The sequence below is a fragment of the Bubalus kerabau genome, chromosome 3 (genome assembly GCF_029407905.1).
Source record: "Bubalus kerabau isolate K-KA32 ecotype Philippines breed swamp buffalo chromosome 3, PCC_UOA_SB_1v2, whole genome shotgun sequence".
NCBI lineage: Eukaryota > Metazoa > Chordata > Mammalia > Artiodactyla > Bovidae > Bubalus > Bubalus kerabau.
The window spans coordinates 26,906,900-26,931,820 of record NC_073626.1 but is presented as its reverse complement, the minus strand read 5'-3'; the positions used below and the strand labels follow the sequence as shown (position 1 = coordinate 26,931,820).

Below are 24,921 nucleotides of genomic sequence, written 5' to 3'. Positions count from 1 at the left end.
CCCTCCAGGATATTTGGCTCTAGGTGAGTGATCATACCATTATGATTATCCAGATCACTAAGACTTTTTTGTATAGTTCTTCTGTGTATTATTGCCGCCCTCAAGCAGAATGAACAGCTGGTTTTCTTCTGGAGAACATGTGCACTGGGAAGACTTCAAGCAAAAGGGATGGGTCTCTGTGCAACTTCAGAGATAAGTTAGGTAAGAGGCAAGGGACCTGCCTGGGGGCAGCCAGGGCTGGGGGGAGGAGGGAAGGTAGGCAGGAATGTGGGCAGGAAAGCAGGGCAGACGGAGAAAGCATACAGGTCAAGGGGAGATGGGGAAAGAATAAAGGCAAGAAATTTGACGGTGCTGGTGTCAAGTGATGGTGGCTTGACCAGTTTGCCAACCTGCGACCCTGAAGCTCAGTGTTGGCTGAGTAGAACTACAAAGCAATTCACTCCTTATTTGTTGAGATGGCCAAGAATCTCTCAGAAGAGATGTTCAGAACCAGGCTGGCTGAGAACTGATACTGCCAGATGCTGCAGCAGCCAAAATATTTACTGTGAGGCCCACACTGTTTGGGAAGAGGCTGAACGTACATTCCTGTTGCAGACCTTGGTGGGTCCTGCCTCCTCTGCTGTTGGCCTCTGTGACTCACCGGGTGACTTACCGCTTATCTCTGCGGGGATTTATCTCCCTGAACCAGCCTCCCCTCTGGCATTCCAGTGAGAGATTCCCTATGTCGAAAGAAGTCCTGACTGCATTTCTGGGAGAACAGCCCTGTCTTACTTTCCATGTAATGTGAGGAGTTGAGACTCAAAAACAGTCTTGTGAGGTGAACAGAAAAGCAAGCATGCTGTTTATACGTGGGGAAACTGCAAAGGACCGTCCTGTCCCAGGTTTTCAGGGCCCCAGCAGGAACCTGGACCTTGAAAGACCTGTGTCTTTCTAACTCAGTAGGGACTGTCAGTTCACCTGGAAATGACCTAATGACTCATGCAAGATCACATAATTTCTTGCTGCCTCTAAAATCAAAATGTTTTTCTATAAAATCACAATTTAAACATCAAAAGAAGAATCCTCAAGGGGAAAGAGGATTTCTCCCCCCTCCCCATCCTTTTTTTTTGTTGCAAAGCACTCATTTTAGTTAGATAATTTGAATCTCTGGGTGATAGACTGATTCTGTCAAAAAAAATTTAATGACTTTCTCATTTTACAAATAATGTTTATTGCAGACACTCTGGAAATTTTAGAAAAACACCAAGGGGAAGATAAAAATCACCTGCAATTTCCCATTCAGGTGTAATTGTTATATAATTGTTATAACAATGATAACAGTATAATTGCTGTTGACATTTTGATATCCCATCTTTTTTTCAGGCACCTAGAACCTTCTTTAAAGAAACTGAAAAAAATGTGGTATAAACTGATTAATAATTTGCTTTTTCATTTATCATTTCCATGACCATTTTTCTCACGATTCAGTTTTTTTCAGAGCACGTTTGATCCACTGCATACTATCCTATGAATGACGTACCTAATTCATTTAACCCATTGGAGGGATTTTTAGATTGTTACTTTTTTTTTTTTTAAAAACTTCCACAATGGACATCCTTGATTTTATCTAGTGATAAAATCTAAAATCTAGTGATGTTTTCACCCAGTGATTTGTCTTGAGTGTTGGTTTGCAAAAAATTTAAAATGGGGGCAGATAGACAGGTATTAGGCATTAGCTTGATTTTTGTCAGTTGGCAAGGGAGAGAAGTGAGGCCTCTGGTTTCAAGTGTCTCCTCTGTAAAGGGCCCCTCCTTCTGATGTGCTCTCAGTTCTGCTCCTCTAACGTGGCCTTCACATTATTCATCCTGTCAGACTCCTCTGGAGCTGCCATTGCTTTCAGCTGTCATCCCCTGCTCCCCCTGGTCCCTGCCTTGTGGGGATGACTCTCATCACAGCCCTCCTGGTCTTGCCGGCTGTTGATGAATGTTTTCTGTGTCTCAACTCAGTGCTTGAAAAGTTATTTCTAAGAGCAGCACGTCCTTGAGGGATCCTTGTCACGGTATCTGAAGTCAGGTGCACAAAACTCTTTGGCAAATCACTGTATGGTTGGTTTTCCTGTGGGTGCAGCCTGCTGCCCTGCCAGAACCACTCTCGCAAGTGGCGGGAAGCCCAGGGGTAATTAACAACAGGTGACCTCGGGGTTTCCTCTCATTCCCTCGCTGGACCAGGCTAACATCTTCTTCTCATCGGGTACTATTAGTTGGTGAGTTCTAATACAAGGAGAACAACTGGGTTGATCATTATTTCCAAGTTATAATTCAAGAAACAGATGAAGAGAGGTCATAAAATCAAATAAGGCCTAACTGAGCACCTTTTAAAATTAAAAAAAAAAAAAAAAAAATAGAATCTCTTGGGTTGCAGGCTTCTAAAAATAGTTTCCAGCACCGTCCTTCACCTTCACAATGATTTTTGTCTTCACTTCTAAATCTGAACAGCACAGAGCAGCAGAATTTATACATTAAGTTCTTAAGACAACAGACAGCTCATTTATTCTTAACAGTGGTGGGATTTGACTGTTTACCATGTTTGATTCGGAAATACATTTGGGCCCACTTTGCTGAGATGACATAGATAGCTTATTGATAACCACAATGTCTTTTTTTTCCTGAACTTTTTCTTTTTTTTGCATTTGTTTACCTCCCCATTTATTTACTTTTATTTTAAAATTTTATTTTTAATTGAAGGATAATTGTTTTACAGGATTTTGTAGTTTTCTGTCAAACATCAACAAGAATCAGCCATAGGTACACCCATGTCCCCTCTCCCCCAAACCTCCCTCTCGTCTCCCTCCCCATTCCACCCCTCTAGGTTGTCAGAGAGCCCCGTTTGAGTTCCCTGAGTCATACAGCAATTCCCATTGGCTATGTTTTACATATGGTATTGTAAGTTTCCACGTTGCTTTCTCCAAACATCTCATCCTCTCCCTCCTCCCCTCCCCCCATGTCCATAGGTTGGTTCTCTATGTCTGTTTCTCCTTGCTGCCCTGCAAATAAATTCATCAGTGCCATCTTTCTAGATTCCATACATATGTGTTAGTGCCTTTTTAAAATTTTTTATTGAAATACAGTTGATTTACAATGTCATGTTAGTTTCAGGTATATAGCATAGTGGTTAAGTTACACATATACATAAACATAGACGTTCTTCTTTTACATTCTCTTCCAGGACGGTGTCCTTCTTGTGAAGGACAAGATGACTGCAGCCCCCCACCCCACTCAGAGACGTGTGAGAGACTTCCACGCTTATCATCTCCTGTCCATTCATTCACAAAGTCATTTATTCAAACATCTGAGACTCTCCTATGTGCCAGGCAAGAAAAAAAGCCCTCAGTCTTCTAGGTGGGAGACAAATAAATACATAACAATGAAACTCTTACAAGGGAAAATAAAGCCAAGTTGAGATAGGCGCGTGTGAGGAGGGTCTGGGGGAGGTATTTTAGATCTGCTACTTAGGGAAGGGGACTTCCCTGGTGGCTTAGTGGTAAAGAATCTGCCTGCCAATGCAGGAGACCTGGGTTTGATCCCTGGGTTGGAAAGATTTTCTGGAGAAGAGATGGCTACCTACTCCAGTATTCTTGCCTGGGAAATCCCATGGACAGAGAAGCCCGGTGGGCTACAGTCCTTGAGGCCGAAAAGAGTCAGATACGACTGAGCAACTCAACAACTACTACTTAGAGAAGGCCTCCAAATTTAGGCAAGTGGCATTTAAGGTGGCAAGATCAAGTCACAGAAATAGCTTATCTGGGGATGAAGAAGCAAGGACGAGGCCTCAAGACGGTAAGGGCTCTGAGAGGGAACCGGTGAGGTTCCCTGCTCAGGCTGAAGCTCTGAGCAAGAGTGTGGCGGGAGGCCTGAGGGAGTTTGGCAGGTCAGGGAGATCCTACAGGCCACGGGAAAGATCTAGATTTTTATTGTTGGCGAGCAATTGTTTGGAGGTGGCCCTGAGGCAGGGGGAAGCTGGTGACCCTGAGGGGACCTTGGTCAGCTCTACCATGCTGTATTCCAAATGCCATTCACTGTACACTCTGGGGCCCCTGAACCCAGTGGTGACCACCTTGAGTCCCAACATGCTGGGAGCATTTAGTGACTTTTTTTTAATTGACCTGTATAGTTGATTTACAATGTTGTTACTTTCTAGTGTACTGCAAAGTGATCCAGTTAAACATATATGTGTCTCTATTCTTTTCCATTATAGGTTATTACGAGGTATTAAATATAGTTTCCTGTGCTATACAGAAAGTCCTTCTTATCTGTTTTATAGATAGTAATGTGCATCTGCTAATTCCAACCTCCTAATTTACCCTCCCCCACCTCTTTTCCTTCCTGGTAAACAAGTATTTCTCACAGTTCTGGAAGCTGGAAGTCTGAGATCAGGGGCCAGCATGGTCGGGTTCTGGTGAGACCCTCTTTGGGGCTGCAGACTGCCAACTTCTCCTAGCATCCCCATATGATGGAAAGCAGAGAAGCAAGCTCTCCTGTGACTCTTAGAAGGGCACTAATCCCATAAATGGGGATTCCACCCTCAGGACTTCATCTTATCTTAATCGCCTCCCAAAGCCCATCTCCTAAAACCATCACGTGGGGTAGGGGGACTAGGGTTTCAACATATGCATTTTTGGGGGTCACATATTCAGTCCATGACACATGATGTAATGTAAACTCAGATCACATTGGCTTGAAAGCCTGTTTTTCTTACTGTACATCATGTTGTCTAGTCTTTTCTGATTCCTCCGTTCATTCATCAAAACACTGAACGTTTGTTGTGTCTGGTGCTATGCTAGGCACACACTAGGGATTAGACACAAGAGACAATTCTTGCCTTCAAGTGTCTTACAATCAAATGGGTTGTTCAGAATCCATACTGCATCTGCCAGAAAGGAGTGAAATTATAACATAGCCTCTACCACCCATACACGTACCCGCACTCCCACACACCATCTGAGATTTTCTGAAATGGAGATTTGTTTTATTTTTCTCATTACAGGATGCTGGCAGCTGCCAGGCAGGGTGGGCCACGGCCAGGCATGAAAACCAGCCACTGCCCCATTTGTCCTCAGATGACATTGGTACTACCAATTCAGTTGGATTATCACTTAAATTTGGATCTTTGTCACTTAAAAAAATCTTCCAAGAGCTCACTGTATGGGGCAGGGCTGAAATGATAAGGTATCGGTGTGGAAGCCTGCCAGTCACGTGGAGAGCAGCACGAACCCCGGGTGCTCAAAGAAGTGTCAGAGTCCAGCATGGGGCTCACTCACCCTCCGCCAAGGGCCACAGTTCAGGTGGAGGACAGACAGCTCTATCAAGACCTTCCAGATGGCTTCTCAGAAAATGCGGGAAGCTTCCAGTGATATCTTATTCAACTCAGGAAAATAAGAACCACCAATTTAAACACATAGGCAGACACCCCAATATCCTTCCATATGCCTCAACACCATCTCAAGTATAATAGCACCCGAGATAGTCTCAGTGTCAGTACCCCGCTTGTGTCCTTCAGAACAGTCACGATACTATGTAATTATTTGGTTTGCTTGTTTTCGTCTTTCCTCCAAAATGAGGTTATCTTTTCATTGCTGTTTCCCCAGCAACTGGCAAAATGCCCGGAGCAGAGCTGGATCGTCAGTAAGGGTGGGGGGAAGGGCATATTTCTGAGAAGGCATTTACTTATTACCAGTGACCAAAGTGATTTGGAACGGTCTTCAGTGTCTGAGAAACGGACTCAAAAGTTTTATGGTAATGATGATGAAATAAGTGCTGTATTGATATCTAAGTAAATATATGCTATTGTCAGTTCTTTAAAAAATAGTAATAATGCAAAATGTGATTTTTTATCTGACAAAAATTTTTATTAAAATTTATAGGTATGATTTGGTATTATCTTTTAGGACTTGGCAGTTTTCTTTACTCAATGGCATCACAGAAGGAAGAAATATACATAATAAGCGCAAATCAGATAGTCTGATATTTGGGGATCTTTGTACAATTCTCCCAGAATCTCTAATCCATTAACTGAAACCTCTCACTAGACAATGTGTAGGTTCTGAATAATTTAAAGTCACACCAACGTAGCGTGGAGCTAAATGATCAGCCTGGTTGGAAGGGAAGCAGCCAGCATGGGAGTAACGCGGCTGTAATCCTGTGGTTTAGGAGCTGGTCTGAGGGGCTGCCTTCTGGGCAGCTCCTTGCAGGGTGAGAGCATCAGCTTGGAACAGGTGGGTCCATTAGAGCTCTGATATCATGCTTCCCTGGGCAGGTCACGGATGCTCTCTGGGTCTGAGCTTCCTCATTTGTAAAGTGGGGATGACAGACACCGCTACCTGACATGAGGAGGAAAGCACGTGTGTCTCATGCTCAGTGGACGCAAGGTACAGGGCGCAAGTCTCAGCTGGCTGGTGCTGCTGAGACACCACCACAGACTGGCAGGGTTAGGACAGCAAACGTTTCTTGCTGGCAGTTCTGTAGGTTGGAAAGGCTGAGACCAAGGTGCAGCCTGGCAGAAGGGATGCTCAAGCTCTCTGGGGCCTCTCTCCTTTATAAAAGGCGCTCATCCCAATCACAAGGGGTCCACCCTCATGACCTCATCCCCTCCCAATCCCACCACCTTAGGTTTCAACACAGGAACTTTACAGGGACACAGACATGCAGACCACAGCGGTGCTCCCCACCTGACTCCCTTCTAGAACTCCTGAACCGAGCTGTGTGCCTTCAGCGGTCTGAAGCATCAGGGCTGCTCAGCTCAGATGGGAAGAGAAACTGCTGCATCTACAACCGTACTCCCTTTCTGGTGCTTTTATTCCATCGGTGTGTCTTTTTCTTTTTAATCTGAACTTTGTACTTGCCTCTTCTGCCTTTCCATCTTCAGAAACCTCATCACTGATCCCACTGCAGGTCTTGGGACACAAGACACATGCACTTTGATCTTGGGTCAGTGTGGACACTTGGCAGGTACTTGAATCCTTGACCTCCTTTCATAAAGGGCCACATTTAAACCACTGCCCATCTATTCTTTTCTGTACTGAGATATATTTAAAACATACTCTAAGTTCTTTCTCAAATATATTCTCCAAACATCAGGCCCATGACCTAAGTTTTCAGACTCTAAAGCCCTGTCTTTGGTTTGGAGGAATTCTTCAGAAGGTCTGAGTCCTCTTTGAGTCTGCTCCCTCTTATGATTCCCCTCAGGTTTTTTTTTTTTTTAATATTTATTTATTTGGCTGCACTGGATCTTACTTGTATGTATATGTGTGTGTGTGTATATATATATATATATATATATTTTTTTTTTTTTAAGTTGTGGCATGTGGGACCTAGCTCCCTGACCAGGGATTGAACCTGGGCCCCCTGCATTGAGAGCTCAGAGTCTTAGCCACTGGACCACCGGGGAAGTCCCATGCATGACTCCCTTCATTTTATGACATGAGTGCCAATTCTTGTTGTAATCACCCTCTTGTTCCTCCTTAGCTCTGCTCGAAAGGGAGAAGAGGAGGCGGGCATCTGGACAAGAGGCATGGCTACCAATGGTTCTTTTAAGGCTAATTACTAGGAAGGAAGGAAGGCGTAATTCCAGAGAAAGAACCCTGGGAACTCTGAGCAACATTCTCCACATTTATCAATGGGAACACCCAAATTACACTCTCCTCCCACTTTACCTCTTATTTTAAAAATAAGCTGTTTCTCCCACACATCCAATAGTTCTGTGAAATGTGTTGTGTCTCTCCGTACTTGTTTCCTGAACTTGGAATGCTGTCTCCCTAGCAACCTTCAGCCACCATCTACTGGAATCCAGGTCATCTCTGAAGACTCAGATTGAACGCGCTCTTCTTAGTCACCTTGCTAGAAGGATTCTCTCTCCCGGGTCTCTTATGGTTCCTGTCAACGTCATGCTCCCACCACAAACCAACCTGTGCGGGAGTCATCTGTGTGTATGTCTGATCCCAGTCTAGAAACGGTTCCTCTGGGGACTGGCATTTCTCACACATCCCTGTTTGCCCAGTACCCCTCAGCCCTCTGCATTAGGTGCTCTCCCAGCGAACCAGATGGTCAACACAAAACACACTCACGGGAGATACAGGGGATGGTGAGCACTAGGCAGAAGAGTTTGGATGATCTGAGAAAGTGGATGCCCACTGACCACCACGATTGGCTCTCTGTCACCACGCCAGTCACGGGGTCCCACTCTGCTTGTTCCTACAACTTCTGTCCCGGAGCCCAGGATGTCTTCATAAGCTGGGTGCAACATCTCACACAAACTATGGCAAAAGTCAGCCTGGGAACTTTCTCGCTTGGGGTAAGTGCCATAAATATGTTGGGAAAGATAGAGAATGAAGCTCATAAAAATGTCAAGGTCAACACAGATGAGTTTTAAATCTACGCCTGGAATGAGAATTAGTGAGAGCAGAGAGCAAACCGAGGCAAGCACTATTCTGCTGCCATCTCCACGGAGGGCACTATTCTCCAAACTGATACTGAAGAGGAGAAGCTATTAGTATTTGAAATCCTGGACTGATAAGGGAAGAGTGTGAGACATCTGTTTAAAATCAGTTCACGTGAAACATACCCACGTCTGTGGACGGATCACAGAACTACCAGCAGGGCTCTGCAGGAATGATGCGACAGACCAGAAACCGATGAACCTGCCGTTTTCCCAAGAGGGAATAAAGCAGATTCCAGAAATTCCAAAATAGTAGTGTAATGTAAAACTTGGACAAAATTTGGAATAATACAGTCGTACTCCCAACAATTGCTGGTTTCTTTTCAACTTTTTTAAATTAAAAAAAAAATTGTTTTTATTTGGCTGCATCAGATCTTCTTTGTGGGCATGCAGACCTCTTGGAATCTTCCTACACCAGGGATTGAACCCATGTTCCCTGCGTTGTAAGGCAGATTCTTTACCACTGAGCCACCAGGGAAGTCCACTTTTCAACTCTTTCGATTCAACTAAGTATCCTACCCAAGAACTTCCTCTCCTTTGTGATAGGATTGTTAGAGCAACTAGTCAAGGAACTAACAGTAAAACAACAGCTGATCTTTAGAGAGACCAGTGGTATGGACTGAAGGTAATAGATAACACAGAATTCATGCTTTGCTGGATGTGGCTCCAAGAGCTTTGTATACTTTATTTATCTATTTAACCCTTGTAATGAGTCTGTAAGGTAGGTACTGACTTTATCCCAATTGGGTAGATGGAACACTGAGGCCAAGTTAAAGCAATTTGCCTAAAGGTCATACAGATAGGATTCCAGCCAGGCAGTGTGGCCTCCAAGCTGTGCTTCCCACGTTAGGCTACACTGCCTTCCCTGTAAATGGCAAGGCTGCTCAGAAGGGTAACTGGGAATCCTCCCTTTTCCATACGGGTGTGTGAACTTGCCCTTCCACTTCCATACAGATGAGAGAAAAGGGTGGAAACCATCTGGCCTACTCTGCCCTCTGACTCACTCACTTCTCTCAAGGAAAGAGGGCGACTTTCTGGTTGCCAAAGTTGGAGATATGATTGAGCATCGTAGGCATCAGGGCACAACCTGACACAGAAAGGGAGCTTGTAGCTAAAGCTGGGTAAATTCCAGGGCTGATATTCAAAACCTCTTAATCATCAGTTCATCACCACACCAACACACTAGGGCAGCCACAACCACCAGTGAGCTGGAGCTGACCGTGGTATGTCAACAGGGTATTCGGAGAGCCCTATTGCTATCTTTGTGTCACCAGCCAGCCTCCTCAGTGACAGATAAACTATGCTGGTTTCCATCAGTCTGGTTTTGATGTCCTTTTAATTTGTTCTGGACTCAGAGGGGAAGGACAAGGATGTAAGTAATCATTACCACCAAACCCCAACAATCCTCTGCACTTTTCAAATGATATTCCCAATACTAAATTCAGTTTCTGATGACATTTTGAAGGTGATATTGACAAACCAGAACACACTCAAAGCCAGGGTCAGGCCTGCACTAGTAACCGTGTGGTATGAAGTGGAGGAAGGGACGATAGGCTGTTCATTTCCTCACTCCCATGGGTATGGATGGACTCAGTAAGTCAGACTGGGGAAGGTGTGGGGGGTGGGGGTGTGTGGCGTGGGGCAGGACCTGGGACGTGAACTGGTCTTTGGCAAAGAAACTGACAGAGGTGGGCCCCTGTTACTCTAAACTGGGGGTCACAGAACTACAGCCACAGGTCTTCTGTTTTGCAAATAAAGTTCTACTGGAACATAGCTAGGGCCCACCATTTACATATTAACTGTGTAATTACCTGTGTATTAGGCTGCTTTTGAACTCTACAAAAAGTGGTTGAGCAGTGTGGTCTGCAAAGCCTAAGACGGGTAGTAGCTGGCTCTTTCCAGAAAAAATGTGCAGACTTCTGGTCTAGATCTAGGAAAGTAATTGTAACAGCTTGGGGAAAGGAAGGGGGAGGGGAGGGAAGAAAAAGGAGTGGGCTCAGAGCTGGGGTCTTTAGTATGGAAACCAGGGAAGGCTTAGAGGAAGGAACTGGGATGCAGCCACCACCATGCATAACAATGTGGGGATCCCTCCTAATGTGAGCTGAGCCACAGTATAACCTTCCAAACTGAATTATTTACATAGTTTTTTTGGGTGACTTTCTAGATGATGAAGAAAAGAAGACTTTTCTCCAGTCTTTCAGAATTAGCAGCATATTAACAATGTAAAACCAAGCACAGGTAATCAAAAACGTTTTAATGATTAATTTTAGACATTATTTAACATTGTGGGTATATCCAGATGAGCTTAAGCACACTTTGACAGCACACTATTGAATGTTATAGTTTCTGTGTTGAAATATGTAAAGACATTCTCAAACTAGTACCTAGGAAGACATACATTTACAAATATACACATTCTAGATTTGATAAGGTAAATGTAAACAGATGCCGTGACTCCTTCCAAACAGAAAACCCACAAGACTAATTAAGAGAACCCAACTGGCTCCCTGTAATATGAATGTGCAAAATTAAAGCATGATAAACTGATATTTACATAAATATCAAACCATTCATTTATACATTGTCAATGACTTTCTCAGATGTGTCACGAGTGGTTCAATGAATGTATTTTTCCTCCTGTGGAGAAGGTATTCAGAGGCTAAATTCCAACACTTTAAAATGACACACACACAAAACAGTCTATCTGTTTGACCCCTGCTTCTAGGGTATGAGACATGATTTTATGATAAGCAGTCTTATTTTTAAACAAGCGTTTCTAAATAAATCTTTAGAGTCGGAGCAGGGAAAAAAAAACCTTACAGGTGCTATTAGATTCACATTAACCAAACCATCTCTACTCAGTTCTCCAGTTTTCTCATGCTGCAGCTATCTGCTTAATTTTACCTTGAATTTTTCTAAGGTCCTTGCCACCCCACCCTTCCCCATTCATTACGGTAAGCTAGGCACATTTTCAAAGGAAGTTTGTGTCAAAACAGATAGATAGCAGTAGAGAAATCAATCCGAATTTGGACCCTGGCAACTGGTCCCCCCACTGCTCATCTATGGGCCTCTGTCAAATGGTTAACTATTCAGTTATGTCTCTTGAAAAGTATATATCTTCTCTAAGTGGAAAGCAAAATGGGCTTTGTTTCCTGTATAAAAACACTTACACTTCTGACATTTAAAACGGCCTACTCATCCTACACACTTCCTGAAATCTTGAAGACAAAGAATATATATTTAAGTTTCATCAAGACTGCTTTAGCTCCTCCCTCCCTTTTTACATTATTAATAGTGGCACTCAAAATAAAAAAATAAGATCTGTTAAAAAGTTAAACTGACTGTTCCACTAGATCTGAACCTGTCTGATTTAAAGCCAACATTACAAAAACTGAAGGTGCCGATTTCACACAGACAAGTCACCTGAAGTTCTGTGTCACACATTAAGTTTCATAAATCATGGTTGTTGATTTTTCTGAACAGAGCTATAAGAAATGAATAAAAACTTGAAACATACCCTAATTGAACTAATAAGCTTTGGGCCCTGCTTTTTCAATTTTAAGGCATGTGTGTTTCTCTACTGTAACAACATTATACAAATTTACAATCACATGCATGATCTACAGTTAAAAAAAAAAACAGTTTGGATTACAGTGTTATTAAATTGTGAATCACAATTCAGCACCTATAATGTTATAACTAATAAGGCAACAGCAGTGTCGTGTACTACAATAACACGCCCTCCACAGTCTAGCGCAGGGGTCGGTGAGAGCCCAGAAATGTTAAAAAATCTTATGCCTACTTGGATAATCTGTCTACGTTTTCTAGGGGTTTGGAATTGATGGAAGAGGTCCTACGTGAGTCACACTATTGTAGGCTGACTAGTTACAGCAGCTGTTAACGAGCATCGGGCACAACTCAGATGTGCTTACAATCAGACGATGTGGTTCAGAGGCTGCCAACCCTTGGACCTCAGTCCTTCCGCTGCTTCCTCGGCTTCACATTGTTCTCCAGGGAAGAAAAGCCGCTGGTGTGGCCGTTCACAGCGGCCACGGAGCCGTTCTGGTGGTCCTTTTGGCGCTCTCTCCTCCGGGAGACCCCCTTCTTGTTGTAGGTCTGCAACACAAAGGGCAGATGGGAGCCACGGCGGGGGTGGGGGTGGGGGTGGGGCCTGGCCACATCCCTAATGCCAGGGCGAGAGCCTCTGGGGACCAGTGCCACCATATTGAGAAGCAATGTCTGTGCCCAAGCAACCTGGAAAATGTTTTGGGTTTTTTTTTTTTTTTTTTTTTGTCACTGGTTTCAATCATTCTTTCATTTTCTGAGGCTCAGCCTGGGTATGTTCACTGAGTCATGGGCAGAGGTATGGATGTTATTTGACGATTAGACTGAAAATACAATTCACACTTCACTCGGCTCTGCCCTGCTGTCTCCTGCTGTCTCTCACATCCTCTGCCTTCAAAACTGTCTCATGAAAAAAAAAAAAAAAAAACAAAAACTGTCTCATGGCTTTAGCAACTGTCTTGGCCCTTTACTTACAAAAGCACTCTGCCATGAATGGCAGTCAAAACAGGTGTGACTTCAGCTTTGTTGGGCCCCATCTTTTCTTTAATAACCTCCCTTGTATCTGTCATTGCCCTGAAGTGCAGCATGAGCTACCAGCCAGGCAGGAGGAAGATGCAACCCAGAGCTGCCACCCCAGATATGTCTGGGAAAAGGTGTCCGTCTGGAGGGGGCGCAGGGAGGCCAAATGTGCTGGGCAACCCCTGCCCTGGCATGGAGGGGGGTTGGTGCTGCTGCATGTGATCTGGCTTTCCTGCTTCTGCTCAGGGCCTCTTATTTTGCTCCTGACCAGCCCCTGTGCCTGCCCGGAGCCAGGCCCAGCTCACAGAGCAGGGACACACGAGACCCAGGGGTAATGGGAAGTAGGAGAGTCAACAGTGACCACACAAGGTCAGGCTCCCCCAAAGCATCAGCCCTGAACAAACCCTTCTGTGGGCTGAAACCTACACCACATCATGCACTTGGGAACGATCTGCACCCCCAAGCCTGAGCAGTGTGGGGAGTAAGTGTAAGAAAACTGGGAAAAAGGGCTGATTTCTATCTGTAGCTGGGGACTGTAATGGAAAATTCTTCAGATATTTAATTTAGCCCTGGAGTTTAGGGCAGTGGGGCTGAGAGACTGAGATTGAGACTCATCTACGCCATGTCTGCAGCAGCCCCAGGGAAGCAGAACGGGACAGCTCTGCTTTCCCACAGGGACCTGGAACCTCTTGTGCCAAAGCCCCAGAACTCCAAGGTCTGGCCAGACTTCAGCACCTTCCACAGTGGCAGTGACCCCACCTCCACCCTGCTCCCGCCAAGGCAGGGGCTCCTCAATAAAGGAGTGAATGAGGGCCTTGGCTGCAAAGACCCCAAATCCCCATCACCACAGAAGAGTGAGATTTACCTGAATGTAGAAGTTTGTGAAGAGGGTGATCAGAGAAATCATGTATCCAATCTGGAAATACAACCAACCGAGAGGGAAGGTGCACGGCCAGATGACCCCACAGCTGGTCTGGATGATGGTCAGCACAAACTGAAGCTGGGTGGGGAGGAGACATAGCTGAATATGTGGCCAGGGCCCACGGTCAAGGCGTCTGCCAAATGGGTGCTCTACCCTGCACCCCCGAGTCTGGGAATGAACACTTACTAACCTTTCTGTAGGTACAGAGGTCATTTCAAAATCATGAGGCATATGCTAAACATATCCCAAACCTCTTACGCATCTGCGTTTGTCTTATGTGTACACTCCTCCCTTTCCAACTGCTGCAGTCACCTTCTCTAAAGCTCGGGGAATAGCCAGCAATGCTTTCATTGTATATTTGGAAGTTCTAGGAGTAGATTTACAACATACACACATCAAAATCCTTATGTTGTACATGTAAACTTATATAGTATTATATGTGAATTAGCTCTCAATGAAGCTGGAAGAAACGAAAAAAGGAAAAAAGAGAAAACGTTTTAAAAAAACCCAACACACACACACACACACACACACACACACTTCAGAAATACAGTACAGGAGATGCAACCGTACTTTTTGCTAATTCTTCATAAAGGAAGGGTGGGCATGGAGTGTATGTTTAGAGGGACCAGGAACCTCACTGCAGGATATACAATCCCATGGGACCCTTTCCCCATCCTTATCCGTGGACCTTCTGATTTGGTGAAGGCTGGGGTTGGGAGACAGACTTACTTTCTTCCTAGGATATAGTGCTAATTCCATAGATTATTTCTGGTGGGTACATCTTGAGAAGCAGGGAAACGGCGAGAAGGGGTTAAGATAAGGGACAGCTGCTGGACGGGGACATTTAAGGAGTGAGTGGAGGACGAGGCTCCGCCCATGGGATTTCGGGCCACCTCTCAGTGTTTCTATGTAGGGAACTGTTTTTTTTGTTGTTGCTGTTGTTGTTTCCTTTTTTTAAGGTAAGTATTCTAGACTGAGAAGCAACTGTAAGTGGCGCATAGAATAAATACAGGGAAACTGGGTGCAGTCTTCCACCTCAAAGGGCAGAGGCCAACAGGAGACCAGCTCTCCAGCCTGCTCTACATGTGGCTTCAGCAGAACCACACTACGTGCAGCAAGTCAACCCTGGCATCACTTCTCATGTGTAATGAGGAGGCAGATGAACAGTGACCCTTCCTCACAAGTGGGTGAGGGGACATAACAAGGATTGTCCGGCAGCCGGCAAAGAGGTGCTAATGAAACACCAAGCACAGAAGCAGCTCAGAAGGTCTTCTCAAATTTTTTTTCCCCAGATGGTTATTTTGCAACATTGAAGAATCACAACTGACACAGAGGGATCTGAATCAGCTTGGTTTCCTTAGAAAAGAATGTGTTAAGAAGGCAAGACCAGGGCTAAGAATTTAGTATCTAATATCAACAAGTCAGCTAGCCCTAGCCTATCGCCTCCGCATCCTCCTCTATAAAGTAGGGATAACAACATAAAATCAGGCTACTGGAACAATCCCTGTAAAACTGCTCGCTTGACATGAGCACGTGGTAAGCTCAAGGAATGTCAGCATTTGAACAGTAGTGATAGTATTAGTAATCAGTTTATGAAAGAAATCACAAAGGGAGAAGAAAAGGCTATATAGTATACTGACAACCAAGGAAAGCTTTAACAAGGACGGTGGGAAATAACCATCAAGTGCAAACAGCTGCTGGGACGTGGGCCCAGGAAGGGGGCTGTCACCCGGGGCACTGCAGTGCTATTCCCGCCACCACAAGGGCTGAGGGGTGGCCTGGCACCTGCATCCTTGCTGCCTAGTAACCTACTAGCACGCTGGGCTCTTCTGGTGGACTATAGTCCCTGGGGGGCAAAGAGTCAGACATGACTGAGGCGACTTAGCACACCCTGGACTCGCGCTCCTCCCAGCAAATCCTGGCACTCCTGGAAACACAGGTACACAGATGCACCTTGGATTTGGATTATAATTAGAAAACACGGACACACATGGATGTTCTGTGCACAAACTAAGAAGAAAGGGCTGGACTTAGGAGTCCGAGGATTAGGTTTAGTCTTTGTTCCCCGTTTCAACTAGCTGCCTGCCCACCGGCGTGGTGTCTCCATTGACTGAAATGGATGGAATTCCCCGCTCTGCTCACTTCAAGGTGTTTATCTGGATCGAGAGAGAGGGAGGATGGGAAAGGCACCTCTCAGGAGCTAGTCAACAACACTGAAGCCAGGAGGGCAGCAAGGGCAGCCCAGGAAGAGCTCAGTGCCCCCCAGGCGGTGAGTCCTGGCAGAAAGAGGCTGCATTACTCACCAGCTGGCCCTGCGTGATGTACTTCTTCCACCAGAGGTATGGCCGCATGGACGGGATGGACGACAGGCCGTAGTATGAGTACATGAGGACGTGGATGAAGCTGTTAAGTGTGGCGCCAAAGTAAGCTGTAGGAACAGAGGGAATTGGCGAGGAGGATGCGTCAGTGTTCTGTATGTGACAGGTAACAAAACCCAAGATTCTTTCTAAATTTAAAAATGAAAAAAAAAAAAAAAGTTTTTGAATAGGCAAACACTGCAGCAGCAAGCTGGCACTGCACGGGCATGTGACCAGAAATCAATTTCCACATGGGCAGGCAGCCATCAAGAGGCTTTAAGCCCAGGGTCAGCAGCCAGGTGGGGATCCAACCAGGAGTCAGGAACCACCCATCTCGCTCTGGCATCTAAAGGCTTTGCTGCCAGGCTGCCACCCACTCCCAGAGGATGCTGCCCAAGTGCCTCCGATACTGCATTGAAGCCTTGGGGAAAGACAGCCGCAAAGGGTGGGAAGCTCAAAGCTGGCCATCTCTACACATTTGCTGAGGTCTGGGGAGGAGGGCTGTGGTGCAGAGGCCATATATTCTTATCAGTAAGACAGAGTCTAGATCCCAGTTCCTTAGAGATGAGAGACCCATTATTTACGTCACAATTTGTCATTTCCAGTAGAATCACCCGGTCTTTTCTCAGACTCTCCGTCCTCTGCCCCCATAGCCAGCAACCAAGCAAAGCAACCAGCTTTCCCCTCCCTCTGTGGTCAGGCTGGGCTATGACAGTAACTGGGGGTGTGACCTTGGACGAGTCATATCCATTTTCTGGTTGTTTCTCATTTGTCATTCTGCGGGATCTGACATTTAAAGCCTTCTTCCATTGGGGCTTTCCAGGTAGCTCGGATAGTAAAAGAATCTGTCTGCAATGCAGGAGACCAGGATTCAATCCCTGGGCCAGGAAGATCGCCCTGGGAAAGGGAATGGCTACCTGCTCCAGTATTCTTGCCTGGGAAACTCCATGGACAGAGGAACCTGGCAGGCTACAGTCCTTGGGGTTACAAAGAGTTGGATAAAACTGGGTGACTAACACACTTTAAAATGTGGGCAGGTACCATTTCTATTAGAAAGTTAAGTCAGATAACCTACAGCCAGGGGGCGCGAGCTCTACCAACCCTTCTATTGTCTCAGGGTTCTCCCAAAGTGGAAGGAGCTGTACTTAGAAAGCCTATGCTGGTTCTAGATTCCTTTGACTGTGTGCATCCTGGTGGGCCAAGTTAATCAAGGGTGGTGCTATCCTGGGGGAAAACACGTGAGTAGACTGAGAGGATCAAGTTTGTTGGTGATGGATATCAGGAACTCTGACCGGGTCATATTAGCCCTCCTGGGCTGAACCTGACGGGGACAACCTCATCGTAAGGAACTATGGGATACTTCCAGACCACAAGCTTTCCATATCCTTCTTAGAGAATTTACTTCAAATGTTGGTGCTTGTCCCAGAAGCTGCCCAGCTAAACATGCTCCAGGAACGTGAGGGTCACTATGTCAGAGGATGTGCAGATGCCTTGAGGTACTGCAGTGAAAGCTTGTTCCCTGAAGCCCACTCCTTGGCACGATTCCATCTTCCTGGTCTGTCCCTGACAGTCAAACACCTTCCAAATGTGTATAGAAACAAGGATAAACAACCTGGAACAGAGAATTCTGCCCAGATTTGTTGAAGTGCCCCAGGCTGGGAATCTGGTCTTTCCCTCATCCTGCCGCATCAGCACAGGGTGTGCCCCAAACCAGAGAAAGGATCTGTTGGCTTGCTGAGTGCACAGGCCACGCAGACTGTCATTAAAGGCAATCTGGACACCATGGTCAAAGGCCTGACCCAGAAACCTGCAGAAGCAGCACCTTTCCTCTCAGAGCCTTAGTTTCAACTCAGCCTCCCTGCTCACACCTGTCCCCAAAGACGTTCAGACTCACAGTGGCCGCAGGGGACCCAGTTCATCACGAACCACCAGATGTTGAGCATGCTGGCGTGGTGATACACGTGCAGGACAGTGATCTGGTGGTTGTTCTTGCGGAGGATGAAGAAGAAGGTGTCCATGAACTCGATGAGCTTGGAGAAGTAGTACCACCACAAGACGCGGATGATCTAGGACGAAGGGGCTGTCAGCGTCTCCCGCCGGGTTGTGCGCCCACCCCGGGACCTCACCACCCCACTAGCCCCGCTAAAGCTAGTCTTTCTGCAGGGCCTTTGACCAGAACGCCTGGGGGGTGGGTGGGGGGTTGTGAAGGCAGGGCAAGCTCTACAAGGGCTTCATGCCCTTCACAATTTTTTAACAAATCCCTGTAGGCTGCCTGTTCCCTCTGGAGCCATTGGAGGAGGAAAACCACAAGAAAGGCACCTCCGATTTCAGGGGCTGGCATGGAGCAGGTGACAGGACACACGGCAGAGCGGGAAAGAAATCTGGATGTCCAGTGCTGTGCTGTGCCCAGTGAAATGCCGTACAGGAGGCTCTTCACGGGGGCTCTGAGGAAATGACTGCCAGGCTGAGGGTAGACTGCAGCCTTTTATTTAAAACAAAACCCTCAAAAATACTCCAGTATGGAAGCTGGCCTCTACAGATCACACCTAAAGGTGATGATTAAAGACATCACCTGATGAACCTGTTTATGTAAACAGAGAGCAAATACTGGTAAGCACATGCATGCTGTCTTCCCTGGAAGTTGTTAACAGGACTCACTTTTGCAGACAGGGAGATTTTAGTTCCCCTCCTATACTTTCCAGGCTGCTTAATTTCCCTTACCATGAGCACACACCGCTTTTAAAATTCTTTTTAAACAATGTCCACAGGGATTACCTGGATGGCCATCTTGTCTCTCGTACAATTTCTTTATTAAGAAAACAAAGAGCCAGTACCTTCATGTCCGCTTCTCCTCCACTGCGTGTGCCCTGACAGAAGAAGTTGTACTGGCCTTCCCATACTCCCGTCACTAACTGGGGAAAAAAGGGAGAGAGAGAAAAAGCCAGTCACCAACAAAATCAGAACCAGGAAACGCCCTATTCAATTAGACTTCATAGTTTGAGAATCCGTGCAGACTGTGGGCTGTGGGGAGTCAAGGGTGCTCTGGGCAAGAAAACCATGATGACAGGGGAGGGTGAACTGGGGGAGTTCAAAAGCCTAGGGACTCAATTTCCTGAAGGGTGGGCCCAGGGCCACTGCAGCCGCCCCTACAGGCCCTGCTTGGCCATGCTGCCTTTCTTCAGAACCCTCCGTCACAAGTACCTCCCCAATCCTGAGGCCCAAGGGATCCAAACATGTGTGGGCTCCTGCTCTGATCCGATCAGGGTCCTGCCCTGCCACGGCCTCAGGGGAAACCACTGGCTTTCTCAAACCTGAATGCGTAGGCCCAGAATGAAGTTAAGGACACATCGAAAGGCAGATGGATGGGTATCCAGCAGGTCTGGGGTGGGGCCCAAGAATTCCTATTTCTCGTAGGTTCCCAGGTGAACCTGAGGCTGGTCTAGAGCCCTCACTTAGAGACCACTGCTGCCAGCTTGGGGCAACTGAGTCCAGCCTCAGCCTCTTCACTGTTTTCTGTGTCACCTGCAGATCCATGGCTCAGACCTCTGAGAACTGAGCTGTGCCCACAATGCAGAATTCATCTGTGGCAGGGTGGGCACTGCAGTGCCACAGAGAGGACCCTGATGTGGGGGGCAGAGTGCAGGGTCGCCAGCTCCCTGTGGGGGCCTCAGCTGCCACACCAGGTCAGCACCTGCTGGGGGGTAACCTAAGGACCTGTTCCAGAGGGAAGGTGTGATCTGAGCCCCTGTGCATGTCCACTGTCTACCCACTGCGTCCCAGCCAGCCAGACACCCATGAGATGGGCCTCTTTCTCCATGTAGACTGCAGCTCACCACCTCCTTCTGAAGCTTTGGCGTCCTCAAGTGTTCCTGGTGGCCCTCCCTCTGGTGGTCAACGGGGCAGGGGAGGAGAAATCAGAGGTGGTCTACCTCATGCCTGAGCTCATCCGTGGATCCCAAACGAGGAACCGGCCCCTGGGCCTCAGTGTGTGGTTCTTGGCATGTTCCCCAGTCCAGATGCACGAGCACCACAAGGGAACTCAAGTGACATGCAAATGCCAGGGCCCCAGCTGGACTGTCAGAACCAAAACCCCAGAGAATCTAACACTGTGGTTTATAACGTGTGGTTCCCACCCAACAGCAGCCTCTCCCAGGAGCACCCAGGAATTTGCTAGAAATACAGAATCTCGGGCCCAACCCTAGACCCACCAAATCAGACATTGCTGGGTGTGAAATTCCATGGTGTAAGAACAGGCTGTTTAGGTAATTTTCGAGGCAACTCATGTTTCAGAACCACTGGCTTTAAACAGGGTTCTCATCCCAGCTGTATGACAGGCTCACCGGGGGAACTTTTAAAAATGACGAATGGCTGGCCTCCTCCAGGCCACTGTGGGGCCTTTCACAACACACTCAGGCAACTGGGATGTGCAACTAGGAGTGGGAGCCTCTGGTTTCATGCTATCTGATTCCAGTAAGAAACAGTTCGCCCAGCAGTGCTGTGAGAAAGATGTAACTGACACACAAGAGAACCTCAAGGTTCTCCCACAGAGCATGACTAGGGGTGGGGGCTGCATGCAGGGAACGCCAGCTGATCGCAAGGGTCTGAGGACAAACAGGTCAACTTCCATCCAGTCTGACCTCAGAGATAGCAGCCAGCAGTGGGTGTAGCCACTGCACTCACACTCAACACCCTGCTTCAATCTGACTTTCCTTCTACTAACTTCTCTTCTGTTATTTTTGCTTTGCATTGTCATCTTCTGCACCTGAAAAAAGCACGAGTTATGTGGCCAAAGACAAGCACAATGATTCAGAGCACATCATTTTACAATGAAAATAATCCAGGAGTAGGGAGCAGAATTTAGCAAGTCACCTAAATTCCCCTAGCCCTTGATCATGTTTTACTCTAAGAGGAGGAGGCTGGATTAAATTATTTCCAAAGGTTCTGTTTTAATTTTTTACAGTACTACATTAATATTTTTTGAAAACAGGTCACATGTAAACTATACTCTACTATCTTCAAAAAACCAGACCCACAGAGAATTTATTGGAAGGTGTATTATCTTTCTGGTCTTTCCCTTTCTAAAGTCATGCCAGTTAAGCATACTGCATACAGATCTACTAGAAGTCCCAGCAATCAAGAAATAAAGCCTGAGTCTAAAGTAGAGACAGAGAGAGAGAGAGAGAGAGAGAGAGAGAGAGAGAGAGAGAGAGAGAGTGTGTGTGTGTGTGTGTGTGTGTGTAGCACTTGTGCTAGGGTGGAAACCTGAGGGGAGAAAGGTGTCATCTCAACTCAGTGTTCTTTGCTGCCCTTCCTTCTATCCTATGAGGAAACTGATAAATTATCTTCTGCAGCTGGAGGGTACGGAAAAAGAACTTTTTGGAACTCTACTGGATTAAAGGATGGAGACAAAGAAGCCCAGATTACAGGTGTGATCCTCTCCCAGGTGGGATACATTCTCCAAGGGCAAAATCTGTTTCTTCTTCTATAAAGTGCACACTGCCCCCCTCCCCACTCCGCACCTTAAGCCCAGTGGGCTGTTTCCTGAATTGATGTTTCTGATCACAGGTGCAGCGAGTAGCGTAGAAAGTTCAAAGCAAACTCAACACCACTTCTGGGCATCTGCTCTAAGTATGCGTACTTTTCCCCCTTGACAGTAAGAAGGGGCAAATGTTTTCAAATACACCAGAAGAGAATGTAAAGTCTTTGTTCACAGAAGCCTTCTCTTAAAAATAGAAACTTGAAGGACTTCCCTGGTGGTCTAGTGGTTAAGACTCCTCATTCTAAAGCTGGGGACGTGGTTCAATCCCTGGTCCAGGAATTAAGATCCCGCATGCTGTGGGGCAACTAAGCCCCCAAGCCACAATGAAGAGCTCTCCCAGCCAAAGAAATTTTAAAAACAACAATATTAAAGGTTAGTTAGTGCTTGTGCTCAGTAGTGTCCGACTCTTTGCAACCCCAAGGTCTGTAGCCTGCTAGGTTCCTCTGTCCAAGAATTCTCCAGGCAAGAATACTGGAGTGGGTTGCCATTTCCTCCTCCAGGGGATCTTCCTGACCCACGGATCAAACTTGAGTCTCCTGAATTGGCAGATTCTTTCACTGCAGCACCTGGGAAGCCCCAAAAATAAAGGTAGACTTAAAAAAAAAAGAAACTTGTAGTTCTTTCATATCACCAATGGCGGGGGTGGGGGAGGGGGAGGGGGAGGAGGAGGGGTGCACTTAAATACCATAAAACAGGAAACCAATAAAACTTTATTTACAAAAACAGACAGCAGCTCTTTAGGTCTCAGTTTCCTCACTCCTCAAATAGGATAAAGACTGTCTCCTGTTGAGGTTGCCATGGGAAGTTAATGAGATGAAGTATGGAAGGCTTATCTCACCCAGCCTGGTAGAAAAGGTAAGCACAGTAACTGCTGGAAACAACCATTACTTTATCCTTTTCAACTGCAATGCTCTCAAAATTTTCTCTATCCTTCAAAGGTCAGCTAAAATTCTATTTTCTTCATGACTGCTCCCTTGGGCACTCCAGGTCAAGCCTGGTCTCCTGCCTCTGGGCCTACCCTACCATGACTTACACCTATCTGCTCACATGATCTTTAAGCCCTGTCACTGGCTCTGTCTTAAGCTCTGCTGTCTTAAGTTCTTGGCGGCACTGGCTGCAGCTCCCTCATCCACAAAATCCAACAGAGGGAGGACTCATACACAAGAGATGCTGAACAAATATCTGCTCAACTAACCACAGAGTTCAAGGTGCTGCTTCTTGTCCCTTAAATCTAGACCTGCTGTTTTAGTTGCAGGAAAAAAGTCTTCTGTTCACAAGATGAAAATCAGTCCTCATCAAATGTCCTACTGGGGACATGTTAAGTTTTAATTCTTGAATATCCTTGGCTTCAAAAGAGATAGGATAAAAAAAGGAGGTGGGGAGCAGGGGGCAGGATAATTTAACACATGAGGATCGAGCACAGGAGTTCAAGTTGATTTATTTAAGCCTCTCTGCCAGCTTTTGTAAAAGTGGCCGATATCAGGACCTTGGTTTCTCTGTTCCCATCAGAAGAAAACAGTGTGTCTGAGTAACAGCCCAGAGGCTCTCAGAGCCAAGGCCTGGCCTCCCCTCCAGCCTGTGAGGAATGCTTCAGAGACAATGCTCTCGACAGGCCTGGCTTCCTCCCAAGAGCAGTTCTGGTCTGTCCCTGAACGTTCAGCACGCTGCAGCCTGGGGGAGGACCCAGGGGGCGGGGCGAGTGGCGAGGTACTGGAAGTGAGGGCAGGAAGGCTCAACCTTGACTTCTGAGCACCACCTCGAGAGGGCAGGACCGTGCTCCAGTGGAAAAGCAGGCCATAGCGAGCAGCTGGCCACCACCCTCCCCAGCCCTTGATCCCGCCAGCCATTCCAAGAGCGACCAAGGCAGCACCAGGTACCCTACATCTGGCTTTTCCCAAGTAACCAAGACATACACAGCACCACGGCAAAGCATTGCTCCCCTTCTCTGGAGTAAAGCAAACTTGAGTTAGGCCAGGAGCACGTGCAGAGCTATAATTAAAGCCCAGCTAGAAGCTTTCTTCTCTCCTTATGAGACAAATTCAATAAGCAAAGGGGGTTGCATGCATCTTTTCAAAGAAAAAAACTGAGGGGAACGTCACTGCTGGGTCTGGATGACGCAGTTCATGGAGAGAAGCATTTCAAGTTGATTTTCTGGGTGAGAGATGACTTTTCTCATCTAATACCACAATTTAACCACAAATAGGGCACATACCCTGTAGTACAATAACCACTTCCATGGCACTTACTGAAACGCTACCACAGCATCTCAATAAAACAAAGTCACCTGAAACACTAAGAAGAAAAATGTCCTCCTGTGTGGCCCTTATCAGTCACTCACCGGACATCCCAAGATCTCAGAGCAACACGATGATCCCTTTTGAAAAGGGGCTAATGGTTTTAGTGATGACAGTTTGATGAGCTGTATGGTTATATCCATTTAAGCAGAAATGGAATGAAAGGTAACGAGAACAGACACTAACCATGGTGAAATTCAACCATCCTAGGACCCGAGGGACTTTGCTAAAATGAGCAACACCACCAACAGTGTGTGAGGCTGATGTCATCACAGATTTGACTGTCCCTGTGGGTGTGTACAAGTGTGTACTTTTTTAGACCTGGATCAAGTTCATGTTTTTACTAAGGAAACATGAGTAGAGACATGTGTGGTCCAAAGTCCAGCTTCTCAATGGCACTGGTGGGACTAGCACCCGAGAAAATCTGACTCTGGGTTCAAATGTAATCTCCAACAACACTTCCAAGCTCCTCTGATCTTCTTTGTCTGTTCTGAGTCCTTAATAAGAACACAACGGAGATACTCTAACCATGAAGAATTTTATGGAAAAGCAGACCTTTCATTGGATCTTTACCTTCAGCAGATGTTTGGTTTAAAATGAACCATAAGACCTAGAGAAACCTATGCAGGTCAGGAAGCAACAGTTAGAACTGGACATGGAACAACAGACTGGTTCCAAATAGGAAAAGGAGTACGTCAAGCCGTGTATTATCACCCTGCTTATTTAACTTCTATGCAGAGTACATCATGAGAA

General features: G+C 46.3%; 1 protein-coding gene and 1 long non-coding RNA gene across 4 annotated transcripts in view; one reads left to right on the top strand and one right to left on the bottom strand.

Annotated features, from left to right (window-relative positions):
* The first annotated feature begins 2,043 nt into the window (after positions 1–2,043).
* LOC129647561 (uncharacterized) lies at positions 2,044–7,609 on the top strand. The gene is made up of 3 exons (XR_008712347.1): positions 2,044–2,242; positions 3,205–3,377; positions 7,500–7,609. It is a non-coding gene; the product is annotated as an uncharacterized LOC129647561 (long non-coding RNA).
* Positions 7,610–10,703: 3,094 nt separating this feature from the next.
* Positions 10,704–24,921, bottom strand: part of ELOVL5 (ELOVL fatty acid elongase 5) — a 73,355-nt gene continuing 59,137 nt past the window's right edge. For all 3 annotated transcript variants that reach the window (XM_055571202.1, XM_055571201.1, XM_055571203.1), the window contains 5 exons: positions 19,170–19,247; positions 18,230–18,401; positions 16,282–16,406; positions 13,919–14,053; positions 10,704–12,585 (listed from right to left, as the gene is read on the bottom strand). In XM_055571202.1, the coding sequence (XP_055427177.1) occupies positions 12,442–12,585; positions 13,919–14,053; positions 16,282–16,406; positions 18,230–18,401; positions 19,170–19,247 (654 nt within the window). In that variant the 3' untranslated portion in view covers positions 10,704–12,441. The remainder of the gene's footprint in view (positions 12,586–13,918; positions 14,054–16,281; positions 16,407–18,229; positions 18,402–19,169; positions 19,248–24,921) is intronic.